Here is an 18443-nt window from a genome sequence, read left to right as displayed (position 1 = left end):
TCCTCTTCTCGAATTTTCGCAGTATACCGCCAAAAAGGACACTCTCCAGAACAACCAGCCCTAACCCTCTTCAGATCATACTTCCTAAATGTAATTGCCCTAGCGGTTTGCACAGTATATGCAGTCATAGTGTCCTTGAACTCCTCCCGAGATGCATACACTGTGCCAACTTCTCACTTGTATTGATTCATGTCTTTTTGTGCCTTGTGAAGTGGATACCTCACTCCCTAATGGTCTGAATCTGACCCCTCAGTTCCAACCTCGTTATCCAAATCTAACTCATCACTATTTGCTCTCTCGTCATTTTCAAAGTTCTCAATTGCCACACCCTTCTTTTTTCACAGCCCTGTGTGGTCCATTCATGACATTCACATCCTACTTACATCAGGATCAAATTCATCGTCATTGTCAATAAAGTGCAAATCATCTTAACTGTCGTCCTCTTCTTCAAATGGTTTATACTCTGAATTGAGACTGTCACTATCTCTAGAATTACCAAACTTAGCTTCCTGATTAACATCATCATCACTGTCCCTAGTCTCTGCCCCAGAGTCATCAGCACCTGGTTCAGATTGGTTTCGCCCCGCCTGTTCTCCATCATATACAACCAACTCTTGTCCCTCACTTTCATCAACCATCCCATGATCCTCCCCAACATCAATGTAGCCAGCAGCAGGAAACATGTCTTCCTCCAAGAAGAGGTTCCGTCATTTCTGATTCTGAGTTAGGGATTGGTTTATGAAACGTTGTGATTAATGTTGTGGTTAATGTTGAAGGTTTACATGCATATGAAGACATGAAGACATGGAGTGTTTCGCGCGAAACATAAAAGCTGAAAAGGGTAGCTTCATCATTTACAAAAAACATTTATTACAAAGAACGATTTTAAATTCAAATACGACATTAAGGACGATTCTAAATAAAAAATTACATCAGGGATGGTTTCGATTCTGACCCTCAACATTAGGGACCAAAACAATACTTACCCCTAATAATAAAATTTTTAGCATATGACACTATTTTTATGTACAATATTTTTAAAAAAAATAATTCCAATCAAGAATACAATTTTACTGTGCATGTACTACTACTGATTTTATTATTATTTGTATTTGAAAAAAATGGCAAGGATATATAATGTAGATGTTTGACTTGCGGACAACGCAAGTTCGCACACCATTCTCAAAAGTAATATATATTTTACTCATCTTGTGTCAAAAGAAAAATATGTTAATACTATTATTGGCTCAAACAATGTGATACAAAGTTCCGAAAGAGCTATAATTTTATTTTCCGAAGGAACAAAATTCATAATAAATAATGCACTATCTACTAAATCTTTAAGAAACTTATTGAGTTTTAAATATATTTGTCGAAATGGATATCATATTGAAATAATGAATGAGAACAATCATGAGTACTTATGTATCACAACTCATGATTCAAATAAAAATGTTATATTAGAAAAGTTATCATCACTTTTATCTGGATTATATTATACTAAAATTAGTGCAATTGAATCACATGCCACTGTAAACTCGAAGTTTACCAGCCCAAATAAATTTATAGTTTGGCATGATAGATTGGGTCATCCGGGAACAACCATGATGTGGAAAATTATTGAAAACTCCCATAAACATTCACTAAAGAACTAGAAGATTCTTAAATCTAGTGAATTTTAGTGTGTTGCATGTTCTCAAGAAAAACTAATTTTAAGACCATCACCAGTAAAGATTGGATTTGAGTCCCTTGAATTTCTAGAAAGGATTCAAAGCGATATATGTGGACCTATTCATTCATCATGTGGATCTTTTAGATATTTTATGATCCTAATAGACGCATCTTCGAGATGGTCACATGTGTGCTTATTGTTTTTTCGCAACCTGGCGTTTGCGAGATTACTTACTCAAATTATTCAATTAAAAATACAGTTTTCAAAAAATTCAATCAAAGCAATTCGTCTTGCTGGTGAATTTACTTTCCAAGCCTTTGATGCTTATTGTATGGCTAACAGAATAAGCGTTGAATATCCAATAGCTCATGTTCACACACAAAATGGGTTAGTAGAATCACTTATTAAACGCCTCCAATTAATTGTTAGACCATTACTTATGAGAACAAATCTCCTAACTTTGGTTTGAAGGCATGCTATTTTACATGTCGCAGCACTTATTCGTTTGAGTCTAACAAGCTACCATCAGTTCTTTCATATGCAATTAGCTTTTGGCCAGCAACCAATCATTTTTCATTTAAGAATATTCGGGTGTGCGATATATGTTTCTATTGTACCACTTTTTCACACCAAAATGAGACCTCAAAGAAAATTGGAAATATATGTTAGATATTATTCTCTCTTTTATAGTGAAATATCTTGAGATACAAATTGGAAATGTATTTAAAGCCCAATTTACATATTGTCATTTTGATGAATCAAAATTTTCAATATTAGGAGAAGAGAATAAACTTGCTAAAAAAGAAATTAGTTGGAAATGCATCATCCTTGACACATTTAGATTCTCGATTAGGATAATGTGAACTAGAAGTTCAAAAGATCATACATTTGCAAAGAATAGCAAATGAATTGCCTGATGCATTTTTTAATATAAAGAGAATAACAAAATCTTATATACTAGCTGAAAATGCTCTAATTCAAATTGATATCCCAATTGAACAAGTGGCCACTGAAATAAATTCATGTCAGAAGCGTAGTAGATCTATCGGTTCCAAATAGAGTAGCATAGTTAAGACAGAATACACAACCAATAATAACAATTTTCTCTTTTTATATTGTCAATATATGAAATACTAATCTTTCTCTTTTATATATGCAACAAATAAATTTGTATCTTTCATATATATTAGTCATCTCTATTAAAATTATAATATTAGTAAACACTAATAATAGAGTTTTCTATTTATACTTTTTATTTTATATTTATTTATCTTTTTTATTTATTTATTTTACAACATATAGATAATAAATATTATAAATTTAAAATAACCTACGTAAACATTCTAAACTTAATGAGTATTATCAACTTCTTGAGTTTTAAATTAAAATTTATTAACTAAATAAGATGAATATTAGGTTACTTGCATTTTTGTGAGATAAAAAAAAGTTAATTAACATTAGTTCAAATACAAAACAAATACAAAGAAAAATGGTAGGTTACTTAATATTTTTCGCTAAATAATATAATATTAAAATTCATATCAGACTTTGACAAAATGAAAATTAGAAATTAATCATTATTATTTCCAAACTAACACATACATAAACGAAGTTGCATATGTTTGGTTTGGCCCTCATAACTATCCCTATTGAATGTCTAAACTTGTTAATACTAGTAATCAAGCATTTCATATGCATATCAACATTAATCATTGTCACATTATTTTGGCCCCTTCCACAACATGTTCCATGAACGCATGATCTACTAACCTAGGTCGTAACACAATTTAAAAGAGAAAAGAAATTCACTGACCTTATTGATTTTTGAAGATCTGTTTTCATGATTTCTTTTCATCTGTGTTTCCTTTTCTGCTTCTGGAAATTTGGTTTCATTAACTGGCTGCCGACAGAAACTTCTTGTGTACCTTGATTGGGTTGGCATGGTACAAGAGGCTTCTTTACGGGCACACTTGCATTTTTCATGCATTTTTCATGCAATTTTCATTTAAGACTGGAGATGCTGCCTTTGCTTTCAGTGGCCTTGGAACCTCTAACCTCTCCAAAATCCTAGAAGTTTCTCTATCTAGCTGCCTATTACCTACTCGTGGTGATAAAGTTGGTTGATCCGACAATGCTTTTGACGTACAAGATGGAGAGTACAGCTTGGGGTCTTCGTTTACAACCAGTTGCTTCCATTCTTCTGTAATGCATGCAATGGTTTTGTCATCTTGACTCGTAACATCCAAAGGCAAAGTTTCCTTATCCACAACTGCTACATCAATGGATGATTCTGCTTTACCGATAACATCTGAAGGAGGTTGACGAATGGAGCTCAGTTCAGAAAATTTACCTTCTAATATAGGAAATACTGACCTACAAATAAACACACAGAAAGCTTCAAATAAAAAAAAGGTGTAAGAATCTTTTGATGATGTGATATATGTTCTTCCACGAACAAAACATTCAGTTGCTATATCTGGCCAAATCCGCTCAGATGGGATATGCGTTGACATTAATTCATGCCCAAGCTTCGCAGATTACCACATTTTAAGCTGGTGGGAAAACTCACCCCGATTGTAGGCTTTCTTTGACAAGAAAATTTAGTTTCTGATGAAAGCCTCCTTCATGTAGCAGTGGATCATAGTCTGTTAGATTAATCTGCAAACAATTTGTGGTTTCACCATTCCAGATTACATGGAACTTAATCACTTTTGCATTGTACGCATTCAATATAAAAAATTTGGTAAAATCACTGCTCCAACAAAATAATGCCAACGGCATTGTTCTTCATCAGTATTCATCTAAGAGGAAAAGGAAAACCAAACAATTCTTCATCAAAATGTTTAAAACAAACCTTCAGCAGACAGGCTTGAACAGAATTCTCAATTTCCTTATTAACCAATGAATCAACTAATCCTTCATCAGGAACCCGTAAAACTTCTTCTGCCCCTGCAACCCGCTGCAAGTTATATGCACATTAATTATACAGTCATCAGTATACCTACATTCTATGTCACATATCAATAATAGATTAGAACGGCACAGGGATAGTTACTAGCTAGTTACTGCCATTTAAATGTGTGTGCAGAACACAATAGAGAATTAGAGATATAGAGCAAACGGCAGTAGTTCTCACCCTCAAAAGCATTGACCCATTATTTGATGGTTGCATAACATAGTAGCAGCGATAAGCAGCTTCCGCCATTGTTTCCAAATCACAATTTGAGGAGCAGATTAAACCTTGGTCCATTGAATATAAAACACCAGAAAGACCTCGAAAAACTGCCAAAATGTAGTCATGCTCAGAACAATGGAATTAAACAAGAACGTTATGAAGAAGAGCTTAACAATAAGCATTGAGCAAAAACAATCCAAAGTAGTAAACACACTTTGAGAATTCAAATCTGCCTGATCTGCATCATCTGAAGTGCCTTCAATCACATGATAAGGAGAAGGAATCACAACAAAGGATGTGCCCATAATTAGACCTGCATTTATATTTAACATACAGAAATAAGCTTTCTTCTTGGTTATAACTTAGAACTGAGTAGATGGTGAAAAGGAACCAAATTGAAATTGGTTTGGAATATGCCTCAACAAATTGAAGTTAAAGATCAGAGGAGGAAGAAGTCAACGAAATGAAGTGAAGGTTTTGTCTTACTTTCCAATAGGTTATTATTGTATATATTAGATAGATCAATTTGATTGTGCAATCACTCAACCAAACAGAAACCGCTCCAGGTTGTATTAATTACCACCAGTGCTTGTTGCAGTTAATTGAAATGTGTCAAAAAAAAAGAGAGGAGTGGGAAGGAAATCATGTTGCATAATGCTATAAAATCAAGACATAAATGAATTGGAATAAACAAAATGCAAACCTTCATCAAGAGATGCCAATTTTACCCTCTCACTGACAGTCATGTCAATTGGTGAAGTAATTTGCTTGAACATCTGGGAATTGTGGAATGAGGGAAGAAAAAGAACTGTTTTTTCCCCAACTCTAACAGAATTCTGAATACGATCACATGTGTCCAGATTGCAGCCTGTGATGGGGCAAGAGAAATTGATATTTTTTTCATCATCCCCTAAAGGAATACCATGACATCTGCATGTCTGTACAATTCCAATAATAAAGGCATCTCTTAATTCCTTGAAATGAGGGGAACTGAAATCTAAAAGAGAAAAAAAAGTTTTTTTTTTGTTTAGGGGGGATCTGTAACCATTATATTCCACGAGATTTCATGATAAATGCTGTAAAGGACTTTCCAAAGGCAGAACTAACAGGAATTAAAGCATTGACATTATTTTGGCCTACAACAACATGGTTTCCTATGTTCCAACATACATATGAGGATTGGGGAAGCGGTTTATCCCATTGGATTTGGAATACCATTACCTGGCACTGACTGAAGCTACTTGTCATTGGATTGACTAGTGCAAACAGGTTGAAGAATATATGGTTCACAGAATCCAAAAGATTGTCTTTGAAAGTAAGACGAGCTAAGAGTGGCTCCTCCATGTCATCCTTCAAAACCCGCAACCATTTTTTAACTAGGCTGTGTAACACTCTGAAATCTGCAATTTTCCAAAACGATTCTCATAAACTTCTCCTGCAAGAGATATTTTATTTCTTTATGTTCCACAAATGCCATAGTCCAAATGCGTATATCCTAATCCCTAGAGCAAACATAGTAAGAGTACTTAACCTGGAATATAGGTCTGAATTGAGCAATTATCAAGATGAGAAATACTACGACGAAAATTGTGAATGTTTTCACGCGTATCCGTCAGATGACTTGACTTTTGCTGAAATACAGCAAAATCAACTGAAACACATTTATCTGCAGCATCCTTTTGAAAGGGAAAAAAAATTGCAGTCTTAAGTTTTGTAGTCAAGTTCATCACGAAACACATTAAAGCACAAAACGCATGTCACGAATAGAACTGCTCACCATCAGGCTTTTTTGCATTATAGAGTCCACATCTTCCGGCAAGCTCGAAGTTACAAAGATTACTTTTCTCTCAATATCTTTCCCTTGCCATGAATACAATACTTTATCGCTCAAAACTTTTGAAATCATAACATCTGAACATAAATGACCAAATTACTCAATACATATACGCTGTTTCTAACAGAAAAGGAAAATCTAAATTGTTCATAGAGAAAGAGACAAAGAGAGCACCGGAACTGATATAGGCATCGGGAAGAAAAGCATCGGAAGGCAGGTTGTTAACAGCGTGGTGGAAATCGCGTAGGTTGAAGTTTCCCCTGGGAGTGTACGCGATCTTTAACTACATTATCGATTGTAAATTGCTATGCATTGTGACTCGTGCATTTCGAATTTGTCAATCAAATCACAAATTGAAAATAAATAACTAAATAGATAAATCGGTGCTACTGAAAGTCTGAAAGAGTACATCGTCGGACGAAGATAAACGATTCTTGAAAACGTAGCACAAGCCGATCTTATCGGTGACAGCGGTTGATTTGCGGCCAAGTAACGAGGAAGAAGTTGAAACGGCATAGAAATTGGCAAGTTGAAGCAGGGACTGAAAATTGACCAAAAGAAGAATAAGAGATCAATATTTATATGGAACGGTGCCGTTGCGTGTTCTTCGCAGCTCAGATGATTGTTAGAGAGGCTCGAAAGATAGCAAGCGACGGAAGAAAGCGTACGAATTATACAGGGAGAAGGAAGTTGAAGGTATGTACCTGCTTAAGGTCCCTCAGCAATGGAGGTGCCAAGCTGCGCAGATCCAGAACGAAACACACTTGAACCATTTTGCTCCCTCTTCTTCTTTGATCACTCTCTCATTTGGCTCCAAATGTGTCGAGAAGAGTTGCGCGCGAAATTTAAACCTAAAACGGTGTCATATTTCCTTTCTCGCTCTTAAATAGTTAAATCAAACCAACGTAGCCAATAGCCAGGACCGGTGGGCTCATGCGGTCTAGCAAACGGTTTATTTCGGGTCAAACCATCACTTTTGTTCTAATCCATTTAAAATGTGGCACATAGTCACGTACAAGTCTAGTAAACATTGTTATTAAAAGGAAATGGATCCTCTCAATTTTTTTTAACAATTGACGGGTAAAGTGTGATCTCCCACCATTAATTTTATAAGTGGGATTAAGAATAAATATGAGAGAGAAAGCAATGAAGACTTAGAGATCACACTTTATACTCTCAATTTTTTTTAACAATTGAGAGGATCCATTTCCGACCGGACCGGCCAGTTCGACTAGAAAATCGGTAAATCAGATTTTAGACCGATCCGGTCCAATGATCAGACCGCATAAAGCAAAAAACTGATACAAACCGGTCAAATTCGGAGTGAACTGGCCAAAACCGGTAAGACCAGTTCAACCGAACCACTTGAGTTTCAAAATTTTTCCAAAATGTGGAAGATGGGGATCGAACCCCCCTCGTCAAGGAGAAAAATGATAGTCACAACCACCAGACTGTTAAGCTCATAATTGTCAGAACTGAACCGGTGATTGAACCGATCAGGTCACTGGGTCACTGGATCATTGGTTCAACCGGTGGGTCACTGGTTGAACCAACTGACCTGGTCCTATGTAAATAAAAAACAAAACATAGTTAAAAATTTAAAATTAAAATTTAAAATACATATTTTCACTAACATTTTAAAAATATCTAGCTATTCTAAAATAATATGAAACAGGAACAATAAGTATTTTGTTAATTTTACTCTATCATAAATATTTTTATTTTGTTTTTATATTAAAATAACTATTTTTTTTCAAATTTCAATAATTTATTAATTAGTGTATATCTATTATACTATTATATACTCAAGTATTTATTGAAAAATAATATAATAAATATTATATAATTATAAAAAAATAAGTGAGTTTATAATTATTATTAAATAAAAATATAATTAATTTAAAAATGAATGAGTTTATAACTAAAATTAAAATAAATTAAATAGAAGTAAATTATTTGCTGAAAGATATTTATATGTATTTTAATTTGCATATATATATTAATAACAAGCTTAACAGTCTCGTAGTTGTGACTATCTCTTGTTTGAGGAAAGGCTAGAAGTATCTTACTCTTAGAAGTTTTTAAGCTAATAAACTACATCTCCCTATATGTGTGTACCACAAATTTCATCGTGTACTTTTGACATTACAAGGTTGGATTCCTCGGTTTCGAGACATTTCAAGAGTGGCCTCGAGAATCCTTTTTTGTACAGTTCGTCTCCAACTAAGGTAAAGTGGCTTGCTCATTTTTTAAATTTTCTTAGGTTCCTTTTCGATGCAAGGATCTTTCCTGTTTCAAATAATTCACGTACGGTGTCCTCCAATCTGTTGTCTGTGACAAGGCCAAAACATTTATGCTACATATACTTAGTTTCCCAAGGGTTCGTTGTGATAATGTCGGTGCTATATCAAGGATCCTAGAGGTGGCTAGTTTAGATAGAATGTTCGCTCTACTATTATCTTCCCTAGGTATATGTGTGATTTCAAAATATTAAAAGTTTTGTATCAAACTTTTTTGCGATGTTTAGATATTGTTCTAAGAGGGAATCTTTTACTTGGAAGTTGCCATTTAGCTGTTGGACAACCAACAATGAATCACATTAGACCTTAAGATGTTGAACATTTGTTTCTCTGGCTAAGCGTAGACCGGCTAACAGGGCCTCATACTCGGATTGGTTGTTGCTCGCTTTAAACATGAATTTGGTGGATTGCTCGGCGTATGCGCTAGTCTTGTCTTTGAGAATGATTCCGTCTCCACACTCATCTTCATTAAAGGCTCAATTAATGTACATTTCCCACATTGAAAAGGTGTCATCGGTTGTGGTGAATTCAACGATGAAATTGGCCAATAACTGGGACTTAAGTACCTTCTTGTTTGGTATGAGATGTTATATTCTGAGAGTTCTATTGACCATTTAATTAGGCGCCCTACCAGGTCTGGTTGTGTTAGTATTTGGCGCAGCAGCTGATTCATTCGAACTATGATCTCATGACTTTGGAAATAATAAGTGACATGATGATCAGGGGCGAACGCCATTTTTTCGACGATTGGGTACTGAGTTTCTACGTTCTGTAGTACTTTGTTGGCAAAATATATTGGGTGTAATTCTATACCTATTTCTGTGACAAGTACAAAGCTAACAACATAAGTGGAAACGAAAAGATAGATAAAGTGGTTTACCATGTATGGCCTTGTGCAATATAGGTGAGGAGGCAAAAATGTCTTTGAAATCGACAAACACATGTTCATGGGCGTCCGTCCATGTGGAGATCTTATTTTTTTGTAGGCTATTAAAAAGGTGATATGACTTTGCTGCAATCATGGGTAAGAAACATGATAGATCTGCCAGGCGTCAGGTTAGTTATTGTACTTCTTTGATTGTGTTCGGCAACTTCATTTCTATTACAGCTCGGCACTTCTTTAGATTTGCTTTGATCCCCCGATTGGTTAACATAAAGTCGAGGAATTTACCTCCTTGAACCCCAAATGCACATTTTTCAGGGTTCAGTCATATGTTGTATCGTCTTAGCTGTTGGAAAACTTCTTCAAGGTCGGAATGATGATCACGTTCAGTTTCTTATTTATACACCTCCATGTTCCTACCTATTTGGTTTCGGAAAACCTTGTTTGTCAGTCTCTGGTATGTTACACCTGCATTATTGAGGCCAATGAGCATTACTTTGTAACGAAAATTGCCATGATTAGTTATAAATTTGGTTTTTTCTTGGTTTACCGGATGCATTAGTATCTAATTATAGCCTAAATAGGCGTCTATAAAACTTAGAACTTTAAAACTTAATGTGTTATCCACGAATTTATCAATGTTCAACAACAAGTATGAGTTATTTGAGCAAGCTTTGTTCAAATCCGTAAAATTAACACACATACGCCATCCGCCCGAGGTCTTCTTCACCATGATCACATTTACTAGCCATGACATAAACCGGATTTCTCTTAAGAAATCCACACTTAATAATTTTTGGGTTTCTTTGACGGCCGCTTCTTCTTTTTCCCTTCTGAGGTTGCGCTTTTTCTAACGTATTGGGCGAGCTCTCAAGTCTAGGGCGAGCTTATGGCACACGATGTTTGGGTCGATTCTAGGCATATCCATTGGGGTCCATGCAAATATATCCGCATTTGCTCGTAGTAGGGTGACGAGCTTTTGTGTTTTCCCTGCAGTAAAAGCATAGCCGATGTTAATGTATTTTGATTCATTGTCGGTTAGAAATACCCTGTGGAGGCCATCCATCGGTGATGGTCAGTGGTCTCTATTAGACCAGGGATCGAGCTCGGTTAGCGTTGGAATGTCATTGGCATTGTACATCGAGTTGATCCACTGGATTGTATCCGAGGTTAGCAATCAGGCTTTTAGTTTTGCATTATAGCATTGTATTGCCTCCTTATTACTGGAACGTACTGTTGCAATTATTTTATCTTGTACATGAAACTTAACACACAAGTGAATTGTGGAAACAATAGTGCCAAAAGAATTTAATGATGGTCGCCCTAATATCATGTTATAAGGGCTAACGTAATCAACCACAAGGTATTGAATATCTAAGGTTTTCGAATGGGGATATTTCCCAAAAGTCGTCATTAACCAAACATAACCTGTTATTTGGAATTCTTTCTCTGGAGAAGTCGACTAGCTCTCTAGATGAAGGTTGTAGAGTATTCTTGTTTAGTTGCATTTTCAAGAAGGTTGACAAGAGCAATACATCAGCACTGCTTCTGGGATCCATTAGGACTTTCTGAACTATTGCATCCCATATGGTTACAGATATTACCACAAAGTTGTCTAGGTTTGGGCTTTGGGATTGGAAGTTAGAGTTGAAGGTGATACTCGGAACAGAACAGGTCGGCTCATGTGACCCTAACCCCTCCTCTGCTAGAGTTAGCATGGTCCTGTAACTTTTTTTTATGGCTGAACTAGTAATTCCTCCACCTGCCAATCCTCTTGAGATGTAGATAATGACCTTTCTTGTCATGGGAGGTAGATTCATAGTGGACCATCTCGTATTGTCCATTGCATCTAAGGTTGAGTTCGGTTGTTCCTTTGTTATTAGAAGGCTCGTCGCATCCCTTTGGATTCGGCCATTGACATATATCCAGTAATCACTGTCGCGCCAGTCATTCTAAGAGGTCCTTTGCTACTATACACTCGTCAGTTGTGTGCCCAAATTTCTGGAGAAATGCACATTGTTTATTTTTATCGACGTATTTTTTGTCCTGGTAGGTCCCAGCTCAGTTGGGAGGTTTGATGAGTTTGTCTTGTAGGATCTCTTTTATTATGTCTTCCCTTCTTGTGTTGAACTACATGTAGGAGTCGAACTTTGGTGTCAACTTAAACTATTTTTTGCTATCTCGGATGTTGCCTATTTTGCTTTGCTTATCATTTGTCCCTATGGGGTGGCAGTTTTTCCAATCTCCTGGCTTCTCTTAGTTCCTTGATCTCAATTTGACCGGTCACCTTATCCCTGAATTCAATCAGCGTTTTCGACTTTGCTATTGCTATTGCCTCTTGAAATTTTTTGGGACGAAGTCTGCTTTTCAAAGCATGTAAATAGACTTCGGGATTAAGGTCAGAAATTTTAATTACTGCCTTTGCAAATCTCGTCATATAGTCTTTTAGGCTTTCATGTTGCCCTTGCTTAATTGTGCTGAGGTAATCCGAGTCTCGTACGTAGATTTTGGATGCTACAAAGTTGTTCACAAATAAATTGACAAACTCGTTGAAGCCTGAAATTAAACCTGCAAGCAAATTCAAAAACCAAAATAATGAAACTCCATCCAAAAAGTGGGAAAAGATCGACATAAGATAGGGTCAGAGGCACCATTTAAAAGCATCATAGATTCGAACTTAGTGACGTGTACATTGGGGTCACCAATTGCCTTATAAGGCTTCAATGTTGTTGGAAGCATGAAGTTTTTTGCATTTGAAAATTCATTATTTCTTCGAAAAAATGATTTGTTCTCCGTTTTTCTATCTTGTGAGATGTCCTTCCTATCTTCGTGTTTGATTCAGAATGATGTTCTTTGTTAGGGTTTCCATCATTAACATTCTTGCGCTTCTCGTTCTCCTTGTCGTTATTTGGCTTGGCTGCCAAGAGTTCGGCCATCTTTTGAACCTTCGCCTGTAGAGCAGCGTTCATGGCTAAAACTTAGCATGAGTTAAAGGTGGTGGTGGAGCTATGGAATTGTTCGTCATGGTTTAAAAATCTTGGAGAGAAAAAAGAAGAAAAGAAAATAAGAGGAAAAATAACAAAATGTGGGGTCAAGTCTTGAAACCAGGCCCCATAGTGGGTGACGTTAGGATTTTTGCTAGTAAAGAATTTATAAAAATATAGTCTCGTTGTAAGTATAGATTCTAAACCAACAGAAAATTCCTTCGTACAAACGTTTTGGTTGTCACAAGTAACAAACCCAATAAATTTGTAAGCGTGTTCTTTTTTGACAACTACCACCTCTTTGCAAATTTCTTCAATATCAACCTCTTCCTCTTGGTAGCTTTCTTCAAATTTATTCTCTTCTTCATTGCTCACCAAGGTCATAGGAGGTTGTGCTTCTTCTTCGTTAAACTCCATATCAAGTCCAATGGAAGAGGATTCAAATGTAGATAAGAATTCATCAATGATTGAATCTATCTCTTGATCATCCCCTTCAAAGTCTTCAACCATGAGATGCCTTGGAGGTTGTACACCCTCCTCAACATCAATTTCAAACTTCTTTGAAGGAGGCTCTATGACTTGAATTTCCCATGGAGGTTCTGCATCTCCTAAGTCTTCAACCACTTCTTCCTCTTCAATGGCGGGCACAGCTTCTTCCAATTGTTCCAGTACAAAATTGTGCTGCTCACTGTCCACCGGAGTTTCTAACTTTGCCTTCATGCCACGTTCTTCAGTAGATTCTCCACATGAAGCCATGGGGGTTCCTTGGATGTCCGAACGTTGGAAAGCTAATTGATTTATCGCTTGCTCCAATTGATGAAGGATTGCATGAAATTGATCCATTGTTTCCTTGAGACGATCCTTTGATTCTTGTTGCGCTCGGCTATCATAAGTAGGATCATAGTGCTCTTGGATTGATGGATATGGAGATGGTGTGTATTTAGGTAGTGGTTCTTGGGAGTAATTGGGGTGGAATTGGGGTGGTTCTATATATGGCTCATACGGTTCATAGGGTGGTTGGTATGGTGGATTTGGGTTGGGGTCATATGGAGGTGAATGGCGAAAAGGGGCTTGTGAGTATGGTGGTCCAAAGCTATGTTGAGGAGGGGGTTTATAGGCGTATGGTGGTGGCTGTTAATAGTCAAAAGAGTGCTCACCATAGCCATTGCCTTGATATGCATCACAGAATGGTTGTTGATAGTCCATTGGAGGTGGTTGTTGCGATGAGGGTTGATCAAATTCTTGTGGCTCCTCCCATCTTTGATTCTTCCAACCTTGATGCCTGTTCTCATTATAGTTTCCATTCCTAACAATAACATTGGAATCAAACTTGAAGCCAGAGGGGTGAGAATTCATAGTAGTAGGAGAAAATAAAAACAAAAACTAACAAAAAGAAAATATTTTGAAAAAGATTTGATATTTTTTTTTGAAAAATATTTACAATAACCAATAATAAGGCACACGTTTGCAATTTTCCGGCAACGGTGCCATTTTGACGTTAGGAGTTTTGCTAGTAAAGAATTTATAAAAATATAGTCGCGTTGTAAGTATAGATTCTAAACCAACAGAAAATCCCTTCGTACAAACGTTTTGGTTGTCACAAGTAACAAACCTAATAAATTTATAAACCGAAGTATTCAAACCTCGGATCGTCTTCTCAAGAAATTGCATGGAAGTATGATTTATTATTGGTTATGGAAAAATAGTGTTTGGGTTTGAAAAAGGTTTTAAGCAAGAGAAATAGATTGCAAAAATTAATAAATTAATAACTAATAAAATTCTTGGCAATGTATGAAAACTGGAAGTCCTATCCCGGTTATCCTTATCAATTGTGATGAGAATTGGATTTTTCTCCCACTAAGTTAACCTCTAACTATGAAGGTAAGTCAAGTGGATGGAATAAGTTTGGTTCCTCAGGTCCTAATCTTTCCTTGGAAAAGGCTAGAGTTATTGGAACTCTAGTTAATTCTTGAAGAGTTTCAATTTTCAGTCAACAATGAGTTTGACAATTCAAGAGTTACCAATTAATCAATTAAAGCCAAGAATATAAAAAGCTAGATAAAAATCATAAATAACTGGAATACCTCAAATTAAACTGAATGGAGATGTCAATTCTAACATAGAAAATATTCATAAGCCAATTGGGCAACATAAATCAAACACAAATAAAAGCTTCAGAGTAAACAAAAATAGAAGAGAAACATAAATTATTGAACCTGGTATGAAGAAACAATCCTAATCCTAATAGAAATCCTAATCTTAAATCCTAAGAGAGAGGAGAGAACCTCTCTCACTAAAAACTACATCTAAAACTTAAAATTATGAGTAATGATTGAATGATTCATTCTGCTCCACTCCCAGCCTCTAATCTGTGTTTTCTGGGCCAAGAACTGGGTCAAAAACAGCCCAGAAATCACTCCCAGTGCTTTCTGGTCCATACAGGTCACGGCAAGGTGACACGGAGGCGTCATCCACGCGTTTGCGTGGAATGAGATTCGCAGATGCGACGCGTCCGCGTGGAGCGCGCTTTTGCGTCATCTATCTGTACAGCCACTATGGCAAATTATATATCAAATCAAAGCCCCGGACGTTAGCTTTCCAACGCAACTGGAACCGCGTCATTTGAATCTCTGTAGCTCAAGTTATGATCGTTTTAATGCGAGAGGGTTAGGCTGACAGCTTTGCAGTTCCTTCAACTTCTTGTATTCCTTCCACTTTTGCATGCTTCCTTTCCATCCTCTGAGCCATTCCTGCCCTGTAATCTTTGAAATCACTTAACACACATATCAAAGCATCTAATGGTAATAAGAGAGGATTAATATTTGCAAATATAAGGCCAAAGAAGCATGTTTTCAATCATAGCACAAAATCAGGAAGGAGAATGTAAAACCATGCAAATCATATGAATAAGTGGGCAAAGGCTTGATAAAAACAACTCAACTGAGTACAAGATAAACCATAAAATAGTGGTTTATCAGTGGGCGCCAAATATTCTAGCTAGGAACTACACTCCGAGGTATAACTCGTTAACACTGGGAAGACTCTTGCTTCGAGACCCTCGGTCGAACTGTATGGTCCTCAAAAATCTAACTCGTGCATTGGACTTGCAAAAAGGACTCAAACGCTCAAGTCAATATCAATACTAACAAATATTCTTAAAGTTATCTCTTGAAATACTACAAGAAAAATGCTGAGTACTATCAGATTTACCGTCATAAAACCAAAAAAATCCGACGGTAAGTTAGTTACCATTGGAAGAAATCATATGGTATAAACTACGCCGATAAATATTTACCGTCAGATTATTTTCGTCTGATTACTATCGGATTTAGTGACAGAATATAGTTATCATGAAAATGAAATATGGTAGGCGTTACCGTCAAAATTTTCTAACGGTAATATTGGCGCCACATCATCTGTCTCCCCACACCATATTACCGGCAGATTGAGCCGCTGGTAATACCAACAGAAATATTTTTAAAATTTTTTTATAAAAAAATTGATTAGGCTGTTACGTCAGAATATTCTAACGATAATTCTAACGGCATATTTTTTAATTTTATTAATTATCTTTTCGCGACAATCTCTAATGTACCCTGATAATTAACAATTGAAATAGTGCTTTAAACCTAATGTGAAGTACGATAAATATAAATTACAAATACAAAATAATAGTAACGGAAATATCTAAAACAATGCTAACTATATTAATCACAAAACTATGTTTACATTTGCTGAAATATATATTACAAATATGCAAAGTTTCTTAAAAAATACACATCACAGAACTATGTTTACATTAACTCTAATCAGATTCATCATCTCTTTCCTCTGGTTCACCATCCTCCTCTTCCAAGGTAATTTCCTGATTATCATCGAACTTGTCTTTCTCTTTTTCTTCGTCTTCTGGTGGAAGTGCATCGGCATCTAGTCCAAGGTCAATGATGTCATCATCTATAACAACAGACCTAAAGGTGATTGGCTCACCAGTATCAACAACTATTCTTGAAGGAGTTGGGTCCTCAATCTGGTAAAGTTTCATACCTTCTATCCTATCATTAGACTCAATGCGGCTTCTTGGTTTAGTCTTAATTACAACCATCCAACTAGACTTGCATGAACCAAGATAAGACAAATAGTATACTTGTCGTGCATTTTGAGGTAGTGTAAAAGGATCATAGTGCCTATATTTTCTGGTTATACTAACTTCAGTGATATTGTAATCCTTGGGCTTATGTGTTTCTTGTCACAAATTTGGATCATACCATTAACATTTAAACACCCACCCCTTGTATGTAGTATGACAAAAATACTATAATTCAATTATATTCTGCAACATACTAAATCAATCAGAATTACCCCACCTGAATCCCATGAACCCAAACTCTAGTGTTATTCAATTTTTTTTCAATCGACTACTGTAAGGTATGGAACTAATATTCGTTAACGTTGTATATGGGGTAGCTAGTGGCCTTATTCATTGGGTCCCAACTAAGTGCAACTAGTTCTGAATCCGTTGTGTCAGTTAGTTGGATACTAACGTATTCTCTAAACCAACATGAGAAATTGTTCAATGAGATCTCAGGATTTTTCTCTTGGAATAACCTATATGATAGAATAGGATAACAAAGTTTTAATTAGATTAAGAAACTAGTATCTTACTGAATATAATATTTAGGAAGACTTAAAAAACTCACATGAGGTAAGGTAAAATTTGGTCACAGTTAAGTAACACATGTAGATGTGCGACATCAATTTCCTTCTGCTCTAACCAGTAGTCACTGCCCGCACCCATTGCTTCTCTTTTCGGTAAAAAGATTGGGTATGTTGTCCCACTTGACGAGGATTCTCCCCTCTCATTGCTCCTTGCAACCCTTGTTCTACGTGACTCAACATGAGATTGAAAATAGAATTAGCAAAATGAGAAAGTTTCTTTAGCTAGGAATGCTTCGTAAATGTTGCCCTCAATCTGAGCTCTATTCTTCATGGTACGCTTGAATAAACCAATCATCCTTTCAAATGGGTGCATCCACCGAAATTGGACCTTCCCATATTGTATTGCTTCGTACGGTAGGTAGACTGCTAAATGTTCCAAAACGTCAAAAAAATGATGGAGGGGATATCCTTTCTAGCTTACAAAGTATGATGTGAATATTCTTGTCCATGACTATGAGGTCATTAATGCTAAGTTTTGTAGCACATAACTCCCTAAAGAAATAAAGTTGTGATCCAAGGCAAAAAGAGTGTGCTTAAGAACCCTGGACACCTCTAATTGGGGACTCTAGCAAAGCTAAGTCACAATCTGAAAAAGGTTCACCCAATTATGTGTCTGTGGCATGTATGTATCCGGTGGTAATACTGGAAGACAGAGTGCTTTGGGCCACAGCCAAGACTCAATAAGTAGCTATGTTCAAGAATCATCATACTTAACTAGGAGAATCAATAACACTATCTGGATTCTGAGTTCCTAAAGAAGCCAATCATTCTGAATTTCAAAGGATAGAGTGAGATGCCAAAACTATTCAGAGGCAAAAAGCTAAAAGCCCTGCTCATCTAATTAATACTGATCTTCATAGATGTTTTTGGAATTCATTG

At 36.1% G+C, this 18443-nt stretch overlaps 1 protein-coding gene across 1 annotated transcript; it reads right to left on the bottom strand.

Moving 5' to 3' along the window:
• Positions 1 to 3313: 3313 nt before the first annotated feature.
• On the bottom strand, positions 3314 to 7469 carry LOC107480080 (uncharacterized). The gene is given in 13 exon segments (XM_052258413.1): positions 3314 to 3636; positions 3639 to 4045; positions 4242 to 4330; positions 4527 to 4631; positions 4809 to 4954; positions 5062 to 5160; positions 5551 to 5785; positions 6069 to 6247; positions 6379 to 6523; positions 6625 to 6780; positions 6845 to 6964; positions 7091 to 7222; positions 7386 to 7469. Coding segments are annotated over 13 exon segments (1995 nt in total). The 5' UTR covers positions 7455 to 7469; the 3' UTR covers positions 3314 to 3523.
• Between the last annotated feature and the right edge of the window lie 10974 nt (positions 7470 to 18443).

The sequence above is a fragment of the Arachis duranensis genome, chromosome 3, assembly GCF_000817695.3.
Source record: "Arachis duranensis cultivar V14167 chromosome 3, aradu.V14167.gnm2.J7QH, whole genome shotgun sequence".
Classification (NCBI taxonomy): Eukaryota; Viridiplantae; Streptophyta; class Magnoliopsida; order Fabales; family Fabaceae; genus Arachis; species Arachis duranensis.
The sequence above is the reverse complement of the archived record's forward strand: the minus strand, read 5'-3'. Positions and strand labels throughout refer to the sequence as shown.